The sequence below is a fragment of the Crocodylus porosus genome, unplaced genomic scaffold (assembly GCF_001723895.1).
Source record: "Crocodylus porosus isolate Cpor-Errol unplaced genomic scaffold, CroPor_comp1, whole genome shotgun sequence".
Classification (NCBI taxonomy): Eukaryota; Metazoa; Chordata; order Crocodylia; family Crocodylidae; genus Crocodylus; species Crocodylus porosus.
In genome coordinates, this window is record NW_017728921.1 from 18477841 (window position 1) to 18492953 (window position 15113).

General features: G+C 47.5%; 1 protein-coding gene and 1 long non-coding RNA gene across 3 annotated transcripts in view; both read right to left on the minus strand.

Annotated features, from left to right (window-relative positions):
• Positions 1–13: 13 nt before the first annotated feature.
• LOC109312863 overlaps positions 14–15113 on the minus strand; it is a 16123-nt gene continuing 1023 nt past the window's right edge. The window contains exon 2 of the long non-coding RNA XR_002101920.1: positions 14–4606. This is a non-coding gene — a long non-coding RNA (uncharacterized LOC109312863). The remainder of the gene's footprint in view (positions 4607–15113) is intronic.
• On the minus strand, positions 6349–13546 carry ACADS (acyl-CoA dehydrogenase, C-2 to C-3 short chain). 2 transcript variants are annotated; one of them, XM_019539206.1, is made up of 8 exons: positions 13379–13546; positions 13059–13170; positions 12682–12833; positions 11839–12009; positions 10296–10433; positions 9803–9898; positions 7917–7973; positions 6349–7211 (listed from the first exon to the last, which is right to left on the minus strand). In XM_019539206.1, exons 1-8 carry the CDS (start codon positions 13517–13519, stop codon positions 7059–7061), a joined length of 1020 nt encoding a protein of 339 aa, XP_019394751.1. In that variant the 5' UTR covers positions 13520–13546; the 3' UTR covers positions 6349–7058. The 2 variants fall into 2 exon arrangements, with proteins under 2 accessions (XP_019394751.1, XP_019394752.1); XM_019539207.1 differs by having other exon boundaries at positions 7053–7211; positions 9803–9959; positions 13379–13483.

Here is a 15113-nt window from a genome sequence, read left to right on the forward strand (position 1 = left end):
GTGTTTTTTTTTAAATTCAATTAAATGCATCAGCTGTTTGATTGCATGGATCTCTTCTGTGGAATCCACAGCTGAAATGCACTAATCGGAAAGAGAGACAAGCAAAAACACTGCTGATTGGAGCTTGTTCCTAGCAGAGTTATCTACAAAAGGTCACTGGTGTATGGTGGGACGAGCACCTACCAGAAGTGGTAATGAATCTGAATTTGGTTGTGTGCGAATTGCTTTGTGATGCTTTTTGGGAAATTGCCTTGAGCTGGAACATTTCTCATTCACGGCTCACCTGGAAGGCCACGGTCCTCCTCCTCCTGACAGAGAATTTTTGGGTTCCATAAACACCTGCAGCTTATTTGAAGACACTGCACTCATTCACCTGAAGTGGCATCGCAGAAGAGTCTCTAATGCTCTGCCTTCCCGCCTTATTGAGTCTGAGTGAACCAAAAATAGGAAGACTCTATATTAGGTTGTATTCCCACAGGCCCCCACTTGTGCAGAAACTATCAATTGGGATGTTCCAGGTACAACAAGCTTTAAGCCGGTAAGAGCCTGGGTTTTAAACTCTCTTAAATAATGGTCTGTTTAAATCTGTTTCCAACTGCTTGGCCAGACAGCATGGGGGGGCATGGACAGCATTCAAACTGTATTAGAAATGCAGGTTGGCCATTTCACTGCCACACTGGCCAGTCAAGTGTTGTTGAACAAATTCTTATAAGCTCTGGTTATATACTGTTTTCAGACTTAGTTACCAACCCAGGCAAGAAGTTCATGCCGCAGAGATCAGGGGAGCAGCATGGCACTGGGTGCTGCAGTAGGGACAGCTGTGCATATTGTAAACTTAACTGGTTTTCTTTTTTCTCCAAGTGATGCCCAACTCTCCTATCAACTGTCCAGAGATGGTTCATTAGCACTTTGTTCTCCTTGCACCTAGGGGCAAGCATCTGTGAAAATACAGCCCTTCCTTGCATCTGTGCTACTGGCTGGCAGACTCTGCTTTCAGGTGAGCTGAGAGAAGGAAACAGAATCAATCGTCCAACAAGGCAGTGCCTGCGAACTGTCGAATCACCCAAGCAGCTTTGTGATCTCTTCCTATGTATACAGTAAAATGTCTAATGGGCCAGAGGTTTACTGGGTCACTAGCAGCCTGCCATTGCAGGAGTGTTCCCTATTGCCCATCTCTAGATCTTTAGTTCTAGCTGGAAATCACGCTAAGGACTTCTTTTAATCACTTCCTGGTAAAGACTTGTCCAATAGCTGTTTGGGTCAGAAGTTTTTGAGCCCCTTTGCAGTTTGTGTTGTGTGGAGTAATGGGAGGGCACTTGGGGCAGGGGGGAGCAAATGGCTGTGCTGATAGTTAAGGGACTCCCTTTATCGAGGAGGGGGAGACCTGGGTTCCTGTCCCTGCTCCAACAGGAGGGGTTGAGGGGCCCACTTCAGCCGGATGTGGTGCATGTGCTCTTAAGACGTTCAGTAAAGGTTCAAATTCCCTTACACAAAAGAAAAACTTGGACCTAGATCTCCCACTGAGCAATGGGATAAAAACGATACGCTTTTCATATAGGGTAGAAGGCAGGGCTTTCGTAAGCAACAGTCTCCTTTGTCAGGTGCTACAAATAGACCTGCAGGGAGCAGGGTTCTATACAGAAAGCATTATTACCCCTCTCTCTTCATACAGGCTGTTAGACATGGTATGAGGCCACCTCCCAAGTAAAATAGCTAGTGCATAGTTCTGCTTAAAGAGGATGGATCTCTCTCCTCCCATCTTTTCTGTTCCTGATCTGTGTTCACTGCTCAGTTAACTGCAACTGGTAGTTAGATAATGGATCTTGTTCACTTCCTACCTACATGTGAACCTTCCTCTCTTGCAAGTTTAGTGGGGCTTTCATGGCATGTTCTCTTTGCAGTGAGGCTACAAGCTAAATGATGGAAGTGCTAAAGGTCTTTATGTGCTTTCACACACAATTCACATACTTCTGGGGGGAGACTAGTTCTTTCCAGGTCTTTTTCAATGAATTCTGGCTCAGATAGTATGACCCAAGGAACATTGGGATAGACCCCTGGGTGTTGTAATGTCACTGGGTGTGGGGGTGTGCAGCCGCTACCAAGAGCACTCCAACCCAGGCATGGCTCTGGTCTGTAGCTCTTTGCATGCAACTGGGTTAGTCTGCAGTAAAGTCTCTGTAAGTGGAATAGAAAAGGCCTGAATTTGGTGGTTTGTTTGTTAGGGTGAGGAATATTTCTACATTAGGTGTGATGAACCAGAACGCCTTGGCTCTGCTTTTGCTTCTGTTGAATTCAGCTAAACTCAGGTGAATAGAGACCTCTGCTAGGCTTGTGTGCTTTTCCAAAAAGCATGGGAGAATTATGGTGCAAAATCTCTCAGCTGAAGGCTTAAAATGGGCAGGTCCCTGCATGTAGTCACAGAGGATGAGGGCGAAGTTTCAGCCATGTTTCCTCACTGAGGTTAAAGGACTCCCTTAAATGTTCCAATGAGTTCTCCAAGTATGTGCGAGGCCAGGACACAGCCATTGCCACCCTGCCCAGCTCTCCCTGCCCTACAGCAAGAGTACTCCTCACGCTTCTGGTCTTCCCGGTGCTCTGCCTAGTAACTCATTTCCTGTTCGCTTCTAGTTTCACAAGGCAAAAAGCCAAGCCCTGTAAAACAGAATGGAAAGTGTGGCTTTGCCTTTCTTCACCCCCAGCATAATCTGTCCATGACCCGATTTCCCCTTTTCTGGGCCCCAGCATTTGGGATTTGGTTCAGCTCAAACAGACAAATACAAGCGTGACTTCACCCTTAAGCAGCACCTTTCTGCAAAAGGCCTGCCCCTGCCCACATGTATTGCAGGCAGATTTGTGCTCCTGGGGGAAAGGTGGTTTTCTCAAAATACCCTTCCTCATGTTGCAAAACTTGTTTGTGCTTTGCTCATGCAGCAGCTTTTTTGGTAGCAAACTATAAGGAGCAGGCTGGGACATAGCTAATTCAGTCCAACAGCAGAGGGAACGGAGGTGTGGTGGCAGCTTGCTCCTGTCAACTCCTTGCCTTGGGTGCTGTGACAGGCTTTGAGTGCAATTGTTGTCATCTTTCACATACCCTTGAGCATGTTCAGTTGGCCAATTTACTGCTTGGAATAGCAGTGTTGTAAGAGTTTATGATGCACTGATCCCAGGGCCTAACTGTGATTGCAATTTATCCAGCATCCCACTTTTCATAAGATTTTTGCTTTAGGTAGTGAGGGGGAAGCATGCGTGGAATATCTTAAGTATTCATGGTCTCAAGCCTGTTTATGGCCTGAGTGACTGGAGAAACTGTACTACGTGGTAGGTTAGTAAGGAAGCTGTGGGCTTGGGTGCAGGACACCAACAGCTAAAGCTTGGGTAATCTGATTGGATTGCTATGCAGCACCCAGTGGTGGATGAACAGGTAGTTGCTCAAGTAGCAACTACAGCCAAATCCTTAAGCTGTAACATCTGATGTCAGAGCTCGGGTGAGGCCTGTTCTGATGCCATCCTTGGGAACCTCTCAGGAGCAGGGTAGCAATAATGAGCACATGCTAATGAATAGTGTTATGATCAAGCCACTGGTGACTATGAGTGCAAGGCACTGTGCCCTCCCAATGGCATCAGCAGTAATGCATGTTAGACCTCCCTGCTGATATTTGCTTTTGCCTACAGAGACCTAAGTGACACAAGCTGAGAACTTTTACTTTGCACTGCTTTATTCTGCATCAGAAATGGTAAGCAAGGAGCTACAACTGTTTAGGAAATGCTCAGCCTGCTCTCAGGGTAACAGCTAGCCCCAGCACCATGCAGTTGTTTTAGAATTGCTATATTGCAATGGGATCTTTGGCTTTTAGAGGAGGAGGCTGTATTCTAGTTTATTTGTCACATGAATGGCAGGCAATAACTTGAGCAGTGGTATCTGCATGAATCTGAAGTCAGACAGAAGGTATGGCAGGATGACACCTTAGGGAAAAACTAGTTGAGAGGCAGGAGCTTTTACAGGCAACAGCCTTTGTCAGATGCTAAGAAACTTTGTCATTGCCTTGGACAAAGTAGGTTGCCTGTAGAAGCTCCTGCCTCTCTGAAACGGTTAATATTAAGGTGCTGCCCTTTCTGCAAGGCAGTAACATATGAGTGTGTAGGACTTAAGCATATCCTGTCAGTGTCACGGGCACCTTGGCTTGTAACAGCAAACTTAAGAAAAAAACATCTTTTCTTCAGTGAGTGGTGTTTCATATGACCACAGGGAGCTGGTGAAGTCTGAACTTCTTAAAACTCTTTGTGAATCATTTGGGAGAGGGTGGAGAGCTGAGCTGTATGGTGAAGTATGGATGATACTAAATTTGTCAGTGTTGAACACGAGGCCTGTGAGGAGCCTCAAGAGGTTAGAAATACAGACAGGAACCAAAATGAATCTATTTTGGAAGACAGCCAACAAGGATTGTGGAAGAAAACACCCTGAAGAAGAAACATGGGTGGTAGAGGGGAATTTGTGGGGGTGCTGGAAGGAAACGAACTGGGAGGAGAATGGAGAGCAAATTGCAGTGGGGTTCAAAGCAAGTCAGTATTAAGTAGTGGGATGACTAGATCCTTTCGGCAACTTCACCTGCCATACTTTGTCCAGTTCAGGCACTTCAGTACCAGAGGTCAGCAAGAAATGTGGGTCCTAGAACGTGAAAGGTTTTCCCATGTGCTTGTAAGCTTGGGTTGGGGTGGAGATTTAATTTTACCTGTTTTTCTGCCCCCCTTTCTCTCTAAATTGCAGGTTAGAGGAAACTGGTCAGCTGCACACAGTAAGTCTGACTCTGTGACATCCTTTATTATACGACTTGCAGTTTCCCTTTAACAGGCTCTGAATATCTGATTGCTGCCCGTGTGCTGAGCAGATATGCAGCCCTTGTGGTCTTGGCTCACTGCATCTAGTTGTCCTTAGTTCTGTGGATTTTTGACCAGAAACACCAGGCCTGTTCCCTTGGCTGCTGGAGTATGCTTCCCAACATTGCTTAATCCTGTGCTGCTTTCTTGGCACTTGATTTCAAACCTCACAAGATTTGTCCCCCTAGTACTTAGGTGCCCTCTAGTGGGATCCAGGTAAAATTAACATAGTACAGTAGTGAAATCTTCTCAGGACCAGTTACAATCTGCTCTACACATGCCAGGGACAGAGGCCAGTTTGGGGAGCACATTCTGATTTGTTATATCCAAGGAAAACTTGCAGTTGCTGATTCCTGAGTTATCTGTGTGTGTATTGGTGACCCAGCTGAGAGGTTTGGCCTTTGCACTGTGTGGGGCTAGGATAGGGTTGCTTTCCTGTAAACCGACAGGAAGAAAAGCCGAAAGCGCTCAGGCCTTTTGCCTAGGTGGAATGCAGAACTGAACTTCTAGAAAAAGAAAACTGCCTGCAGAATTTGCTAACAACTGGCATGCTTAAATAGTCTTTAAACTACACAATTACTGAAGCTCTTTTTCAACTGAGCTGAGCTGCTGCTAGTTCAGGTCCAGCCCTGCCATACTCAGTGCCAGGATTTCTAGCAGGGTGGAGACTTGATATTTTTTCAGTTTATTCTGTTTGTGCCTTCCCCTACCCCTCTCCAGCAACCTTTAAATATATAGCTGTTTTAAAAGAGAGGCAGATCTAAGGTTTATGGGCAGGTGGTATAAAATGCATCAGTCTCTCAGCTCCCCTGATACCATGAAGGAGAGCCAGTAACCCATGTGGCAAGTGCAGAGCAATAAAAAGAGCTCCGATTTAAAAGCAACAACTGGATGGATTTGAATCTGTGCAGTGAGACCATATCCCTCTTCAGTTAGAAATACAAGGGGCCCAATTCCATTTCACCTACTGGGCATCTAAGTGGACTTAAACAGCACTGGAAATAGAACGGCACTCAAGTTCCTAAGAATTACCACGCTTATGTTTGTAACATGCTGGCACCTGACCCTTCAGACCAAGTCGGAGAAAAGCAGTCAGGGAGAGGAGGACCTGCCCACCCTTTCTAGTAACAGTTCTTCAGGGTCTTAAGCGGAGTGGACTAGAATCTGGCCTGAGTGGAGTGGAAGGAGATTAGTATCAAGCAGTGGCTCTCTCAGGTCCAGAAGCCAGGAAATCTGTTCCATTTTCCATGACTTTGAGTTTTAATGTCTCCAGTGCTTCCTGTACATTCTGCCACTTGAATATGTGACTACTGTCAGGTAGGCCCCCCTTAACATATCCTGTTTAACCCATCCTGATTTTTAGAAATGAAGACAAATGTGTACGCTTCAGTTGGATGTCTGCAGACACATCTTTGCTGCCATTAGTAATGGAAATGCTACAGATGCAGGCAAAATAATGAGCTCTTACACAGCAAGATTCAACATGTGCAATTCATTAAAAACCAACATGAAGAGGTAGTGCAACAATCAGTCTAGGGTAGTGCAAATGGACCTTACTCTCAGTTGGTACCCATGGCCCCAATGTAAGTAACCTTTAAGGAAGTTCGCTTTGTGCCACATTCCTACTGTCAGAGCAAAAATCTACAAGAACAGAACACATTACCTCTCCCATTTGGACTTTTCACATTAGCTAGTAATTAACCCCATTATTTCAGTTTAGCTTTGTCATTGGCACCAGGTGAGGGCAAATTATCTTTAAGTGATGTGACAGGTATAGGAAAGGCTAATAAATGCAATCAGTTGTTCAGAGATCAGAATCGGAGCCATCCTTACCAAGATTATATATGCTGGTAAATTGTGTGGGAGTCTGAGGTAGTAGCAGCATCTAACACCAGCTGGTCAGTGACTTGTCAAAGCAAACACTCTCTTTTAAGAGCCCTGAGCCCTCTTTTACTATGAAGGCAAGCTTGGTGGTAGAGCCTTTCACTTGTCACATTTATAAACCCAGAAGACATGACATTTTTTTGACAAATTATCTGTTAGCCAATCCCTTCCCCATACGGGATCAGCCTGTTTACCAAAACAATCGTTGGACAGACGAAGGCATTTTCACCTTCTCTCATCCTCCCTTCTGCACACCGGTTATTAGGCACTTAGACTGGATTCTTTTCCAACTAGCTGCTTTAGCCCCGGTACTCCCTCAGCAGCTGACCTGCTATCACCAGTCTCTGGATCTCACTGGTTCCCTCATAGATCTCTGTGATTCGAGCATCACGGTAGTGCCGCTCTGCTGGCATTTCTGTCACGTAGCCCATCCCGCCTAGAATCTGGATAGCCTGAAACAGGCGGCAAGTCACAAAAAGGTCAGTCAGAGGAATGGGGCAGTCATCCCAGAAACCCTGTGTACTCCCTTTGCCTCACATGGGGCTGCCACCATCATCCAGCCTCTGTTGCTGAATGACCAAACAGCACATGGGAGGCAGCAGTGCCTTTTCTCTAGGAATTTGTTTTCATTAGCCATCAGAGCTCACCCAGCAAGACAGAAGACCAGGGACAGGATGAGGTGCAGCTCCTGCTGCATAAAGGGCACACCCTGGTGTTACTACTTGCCCCTTCTGTAGTTTCAGTGGGAGCCGCTGTCAGCAGTTAGGTGCTGAGTGGAACAAGTGTTATTGACTTAAATGCTTGAATAAGCAGTGGCATCTTTAGTCCTCCCCAGCAGTGACCCTGCTTGTGCCTCCAGCTCTCCCCAGGCCCTGCTGTGTGTAGCCTGAAGTAGTGGACAGAATAATACAGTGCTGCTGAATGGTTGTAAGCACCAAAGCTAGAGTTCCTTGGGCAGTATGTGAGCTACATACATCCCCACCAGTATCATTACCGTTCTAGGCCAGGCAAGGATGGACACAGCTGAACACTTGTCATCCCTATTCTATCCCTTCTGTCGTCTGACAGGAGAGGAGCCCTTCCCCCAACCCCTACTAGCCTGTGATTGGGGGGGGGGGAGGAGAGAGGAGCAGTAAAAGAGTTCTCTAGATAATTACCTGATGGGAAATGGCAGTTGCAGCCTCTGATGCAGCCAGCTTGGCCATTGCAGCTTCCTAAAACACACACACACATACTCAATGCATGTTGTTAAAGCTGCATGTCTGCACAAGGGGACCAGCAGTCAGTGTTCCAGGGGATGCTGAACTTGGTGAATATGTGCCCAAGGCAGAGGCATAGAGTTGTGTGGATTCTAAGCTACAATTTGAACCTCCATGGATAAATCATCATTCCTCACCTTTTGAGAAAGATCTGCAGCTGTGGGAAAACACTGGCCGTAACCAGAGAGCCAGGTGGGGCCTGGAGAGAGAGGAAACCAAACAAAGCTCTTCACCTAGCATGCATCTCCTGTCTAGGCTGCCATATACACCAGAGCTGCTTATTACTATGGGGCCACTGCATGGAACACAAAGCAATGTCATACCACATCAGGCCAGTGGTCTGCTTTGGCCTGGATCCCACATCTCCGTGACTGGCACTAGAGGGTTCAAAGGAAGCCGTGAAGATTTATTTGGATGAGTTATGTACTAATAATGTCCAACAAACGTTTCCTCCTCACACTAGGCAGGAAATGGGTTCATATCCAGTTCTTGTAGCAGTGCTGTTCTTACCAGTGAATCATTTTTGAAGGTTGTAGCCTCAGTGATATGTTCTTAGCAGTATGTTTTGCAGATTAAAGAGAAATGGTCCATTTTAAAGTAGGGAATGGAGTATATGTGCGCATGTGATTTTTTTTTTGGGGGGGTGTCTGTTTACTATTGTTGCTGTTAGCCTGGCAAGGAAAACATCCCTTGCTTTGTGTGCTTGAGGCACTGGACAGCCTTTGGTTGGTCTGTTCCCTCTTCTTGCTGGGATTATTGTACAAAGCAACAGGGAAAGAGAAGACATTTACCACTCATTTAAACACCATCCTGCCCTGCCTTTACTGATACTCAGAGATCCATACATGCATGACATAGCTGAACTAGGAACCCTCTAACTGATAACCGGGGCAGGAAGGGAAAGGGGATCTTTGAAAGTAGATAACTGGGTCCAAGTCCACTAATGAGGCCAGTGCTCAGAAGGCCATCACAGTACATGAAGGAAGGCTGTATATCCCTTGTCCTCTACTGGGCTGAAGAGATGGGTGGATTCTATCTGCTGAAGGGTGGGTTCTCATTCCTTGGAGAGAGGACCCACTGCCCCTCCTATATCTGCTTAGTGGGCACTTTGTGTTTTAGGATCATAGAAAAAGAAGCCTTAAATGACCTCATGAAGTTGCCTAATCCACCCCCCTGCTCAAACCAGGAGCATCCCTGACTAAACCATCCTGGCCAAGGACAGAGATTCCACAACTTCTCTAGGTGGTCTGTTCCAAGGCTTGGCTACCCTTAGTCAGAAAGTTCCTCCTAATTTCCTCTGCTGCAGCTTGAGGCCACTGCTCCTCATCTTGTTCCCTGCAGCCCATCTCCATCCTTTCTGTAACTGTTCTCCAGGTATTTGAAGACTATTATCAAATCCCCACTTGGGTCTTTTCTTCTCCAGACTAAACAACCTCAAGGGTGTCAGACAGGCAGCTGCACACCAGGTCCAGCCTGCCAGGCTACCGACAGGCCAACAGAAGCTGAGGTTGTGTGACTGGGGGCAGTGGCCTGCCACAGAATCCAGGGCCCTTGGGTCCAGGGTACCAATGGACATGGTGATCAGTGGCAGGAAGGTGAGCAAAGGCTGGCACAGCCCTAGTTGCCCTCCAGCTGCTCCATCCATCACCACCACTGTGGCACCAGCTCCTTGCTTGTCAGCCATGCTGCCATCTCCACCATATGCTGCAAGCACCATGCCAGAGCTGGAGTCTCCATGTGTTCTGTGCTAGAAGCAGAAGTGATAAATGGAAGGATGGACATACCTTGGTGAAGGGCTTCCCACTGTCCTTCAACATGGCTGCTCTCCAGGTCAGCAGGCGCGCACTCTCCAGGGCTACTGCCATGTCCGCCAGCTTGAACTGCAACAGACACAAACACCTCAGGGCACAGCCTTACTTCCCCCAGACTCTGAAGTTCTGCTTAAATGAGAATGTGTTGATGAGTCTCCGCATCCCAGGCAGTCTCTCCATACTGTGGGGGACACTGAAGCAGAGGGAGCCCTGTGTCCCAGCTGTATGGGGGCCCAGGCAGTAAGGGGGCCCAGTGCCTGTCAACACAGCCAGGCCTGTGTGTGCATGAAGCACTTGTCTGTGCACATCAAGTTAAAAGTGCATCACCTTTCAGTGGTGAAACCAGTTGCTGCTCTACTCTACGTGCCAACTCAGCAGTATCAGTTTGTGCTGAAATGAAACACTCAGAACCAAAGTCCCTGATGTTGGCAGAAACAGGACAACGTATTTCAGTCTGACCACTTACCTGAATAGCCTGCAGTTTAGTAATGGGTGAACCAAATGCCACTCTCTTCTCCGCATAATCCACAGCACAGTCCAGAGCTGCCTGAGCTATTCCAAGGGCCTGGGAGGCGATCCCAATCCTGCCTGTGTCCAGGGTTTGCTGAGAGACACACAATGGTCATACATCCAGGGCAAATACCCCTGCATTCTTCCCTACACCAGGGAGCCAGAAATCTGCTGTCCCATGGAAGCCACATCCCATCCTTTCCTTCTCTAGAACAATCTCAGTGTGTGAAAGAACAGAATGCTGCAATATCTAGCACCTCCAGCAAACATTGGCAGGGCAGGAGGGAAGGGAACATGGAGAGAAAATAATCTAGCAGAGATCTTGCTGCTTTGCAGAAGGGTGGAAGTAAAGGGGAAACTATGAGCATACGGGGAGTGGGAGGACCAGAAAAGTGAAACCAGCCCCCAGCCCTGCATGGCTGCTCCTGCTTCCAGCACACACCCAGGTGTGTGAAGTCTCACTCCTTCCCCAGCAAGCTCCATGTCTCTGGCCACATCCCAAAAACGACAAATGAAGTGGGCACATCCAATTTGACACATTTTAAAGGGACCTGATTTTAAATTGCGAAGTGCCCAACTCTGGAAAAACACAAAACTGGTCACATTTTCATATGGAACACTCATAAACCAGGAGACAAGCCCTGGGTCAGTGGGTCTGAGCAGGTAGAGCACTCATTTGCTCTCAGGGACACAAACTGTCCTTTCCTTTGCATCCATTGATGAGGAGTAGATAATTAAGGGCCTGGTTAGTGAGTGTCAAGGTTGCTGCACATCTCAGGAGAGTTCTGACACTTTTTCACCCTCTGCTTTCAAACCACTGATTACATCTTGGAGCAATTCCAACAGTGCACTTAGCATCAGTGTTGCCTCCCCCCTTGCTCAGCCAGGCAGAATTTAATTAAAAATGGCAGCCGTTTGCAACACAGAAAAGCGCTACCGCTTCCCTCATAAAAGGCCTTTTTTTTCAAGAAGGGGCCTTTTAACCCAGACTTCTGGCAGGAAGCCTGCACAGGCCTCAAGTGCAAAAGGTGCACTGGAAAAGTAGTTGTGGCATACACTTGTGTTGTAAGGCACAATCCTGTTCTAATCCTGCTGGGAGAGATGCTCACTCTCTTAAGTGTCTTGTTTCACTGCAGAAAATCTGCTGTCCCCTATGTGCCACTGAGACCTCTAGGTTTCAAACTTTCCCTCTTTGAATTTCATCCATGTCTTGGAATCGAGCCTGAGACCTCTGCATCCAGAAGCACAGACTCTTGCCTTATCCCTACCAAGGGATCTGGAGAGGTGGTGAAAGGTTTTGTGCTGCCCTGCAGACAGATCTTTAGATGAAGTATGAAATTTGAGAGGTGGAGGAAAGGGTCTCCTGTAATGAACCTACCCCTGCCCACCCCTACTGCTAGTGGCCCTAGCCTGACCAGAAGAGGTCTGACTGGAAAGCACTGTACAGGGCTGCAGTCCCTTGTCTGCACCACATGCTCACAATCACAGCTGTCTCTTACCATGGCGATTTTGAAGCCCATCCCCAGCTGCCCCAGTAGATTGGCTTTGGGGATCCGACAGTCCTCAAATATCAGATTGGCGGTGGAGGAGGCTCGGATTCCCAGCTTGTCTTCTTTCTTCCCCAAGGAGAGACCAGGGGTTGGCATGGGAACCAGGAAGGCACTGATGCCCTGCAACAAGACCCAGGCTGGTAATATTACCACACATCTCCCACTGTGCAGGAGACAGTTCTTCCAGGGAGTGAAGGCTTAATTCCAGCTCACTTGAGTGGCCACAGGAAGGGAGTGGGATGGAAAAAAAGTCACCACTGATCACAAGGGTGGTTAGTATGCAAAGAACAAGAACAGTGGTACCCCCTGCAGTACCATCTGCTCTGCTCCAGGCTCCCTGGGATACAGGCTCAGAAACCCATGGGAAAGACTATTCAAATACCATATAGCAGGGATAGGCAACCCCTGGCACAGGTCCTAGAGCGTGGCACATGAAGACATTTTGCTCTGCATGTGTGCCTCAGGGCAGGTGGCAGGCAAGGGGTCAGGGCTATGTTGCCATAACAAGGATTGGGCCATTCATGTCTCCCCTGCTGTCTGTCCCTGGTATGCCAACATCTTAGAAATTGAAGTTGTGGGTGTTTTTGGCAATCTGCCCAAAAACACTGCTGAGCCCTGCTTTTTCCTTCTCTTTCTCTAGACCCCATCTCCAGGGTAAGGCATAGAACCTTTTTACCAGGTATCTGCCACTCTTCCACTACATGTTGTGGGTTCCCTCTACATGGCTGGCAAAGTTAATTAAGATACCACATGCTCAGGGCTGCATATAGCACTATAACCAACTAGGCTCACCTTGTGTTTCTGGGATTTGTCTGTAGTAGCAAATACCACAACAGCAGAGGCATCCCAGGCATTGGTGATCCAAGCTTTGGTGCCATTCAGGACCCACTCGTCACCATCCAGTGATGCCACTGTGGAAGCAGCTCCTGCATCACTGCCATTTCCTGAGCAAGACACCAGGCAAAACAAAGCCAAAAATTCCTGTTCACTCAAGCAGTTAGAAGCAACACAACCAAATACGCAGCAGGTGTTACAAGGGGGGGTAAAACAAACCACCTTCAGCTGCTGCTAAGTTCTGCAAAGCCCCTTTCTAAAGCAAGTCTAGGGTGAAACCACTCCCTACTTTTCAGGCCAGGAATGTTAACTCCACTCCCTGCCCCAACCATTACCTGGTTCACTGAGAGCAAAACACCCTATCTTGTCTCCACTGGTGAAGGGTGCGATCCACTTATGTTTCTGCTCTTCAGAGCCAAACTTCAACACTGGACCTAAATACAGAGACTGAAGAGAGAAGTTGTGTTTATTTACCCTGAAGAAGAATGCAACTGCTGCAACCCAGCACCATCACAGGCAATGCACAGCCCAGGCACATTCCCATCCTCTATCTGTACAGAGATCTGCTCCTTTCAAATGCCACCTTTGTTCCTGACTGAGGGCAATGTTCACCCCCCCTTCCCCACAGGGCTTCCTACACAGGAGAGAAGCTTACATTATTGACGCTCATGATGACCCCTGTGGAAGCACAGCCCCTGCTTATCTCCTCCACAGCAATGGAATAGGCCAGGTAATCAAGCCCTGCCCCGCTGTACTCCTCCGGCACATCCATGGCTAGCAGCCCAAGGGCTCCCATCTTCTTCACCTACCCACAGAGAAAGATCCAAGAGTGAGGCTCTGTAGCACTGACACCCAGACAGAGTCCCAGTCACACACGCGCGCGTGTGCGTGCATAGATTTACACCTGGGTATTGCACACACAGGCACAAAGGTACATGCAAAGAAAATGTGCCTCAAGATTTCAATTTGGGGGGAGGGGTGGCAATTTTGAGTGGCCAAGCATCCACAAGTCACAGGTGCTCATTAGGGTTGGGCTCTGGTGGATTAAGGGTGAGCTGGGCTCTGCTTGATGCCCTAAGACAAGACCAGCCCTGGCTGAAGCTGGAATTACCCTGAGCATGTTCAGTTGGCCAATTTACTGCTTGGAATAGCAGTGTTGTAAGAGTTTATGATGCACTGATCCCAGGGCCTAACTGTGATTGCAATTTATCCAGCATCCCACTTTTCATAAGATTTTTGCTTTAGGTAGTGAGGGGGAAGCATGCGTGGAATATCTTAAGTATTCATGGTCTCAAGCCTGTTTATGGCCTGAGTGACTGGAGAAACTGTACTACGTGGTAGGTTAGTAAGGAAGCTGTGGGCTTGGGTGCAGGACACCAACAGCTAAAGCTTGGGTAATCTGATTGGATTGCTATGCAGCACCCAGTGGTGGATGAACAGGTAGTTGCTCAAGTAGCAACTACAGCCAAATCCTTAAGCTGTAACATCTGATGTCAGAGCTCGGGTGAGGCCTGTTCTGATGCCATCCTTGGGAACCTCTCAGGAGCAGGGTAGCAATAATGAGCACATGCTAATGAATAGTGTTATGATCAAGCCACTGGTGACTATGAGTGCAAGGCACTGTGCCCTCCCAATGGCATCAGCAGTAATGCATGTTAGACCTCCCTGCTGATATTTGCTTTTGCCTACAGAGACCTAAGTGACACAAGCTGAGAACTTTTACTTTGCACTGCTTTATTCTGCATCAGAAATGGTAAGCAAGGAGCTACAACTGTTTAGGAAATGCTCAGCCTGCTCTCAGGGTAACAGCTAGCCCCAGCACCATGCAGTTGTTTTAGAATTGCTATATTGCAATGGGATCTTTGGCTTTTAGAGGAGGAGGCTGTATTCTAGTTTATTTGTCACATGAATGGCAGGCAATAACTTGAGCAGTGGTATCTGCATGAATCTGAAGTCAGACAGAAGGTATGGCAGGATGACACCTTAGGGAAAAACTAGTTGAGAGGCAGGAGCTTTTACAGGCAACAGCCTTTGTCAGATGCTAAGAAACTTTGTCATTGCCTTGGACAAAGTAGGTTGCCTGTAGAAGCTCCTGCCTCTCTGAAACGGTTAATTTTAAGGTGCTGCCCTTTCTGCAAGGCAGTAACATATGAGTGTGTAGGACTTAAGCATATCCTGTCAGTGTCACGGGCACCTTGGCTTGTAACAGCAAACTTAAGAAAAAAACATCTTTTCTTCAGTGAGTGGTGTTTCATATGACCACAGGGAGCTGGTGAAGTCTGAACTTCTTAAAACTCTTTGTGAATCATTTGGGAGAGGGTGGAGAGCTGAGCTGTATGGTGAAGTATGGATGATACTAAATTTGTCAGTGTTGAACACGAGGCCTGTGA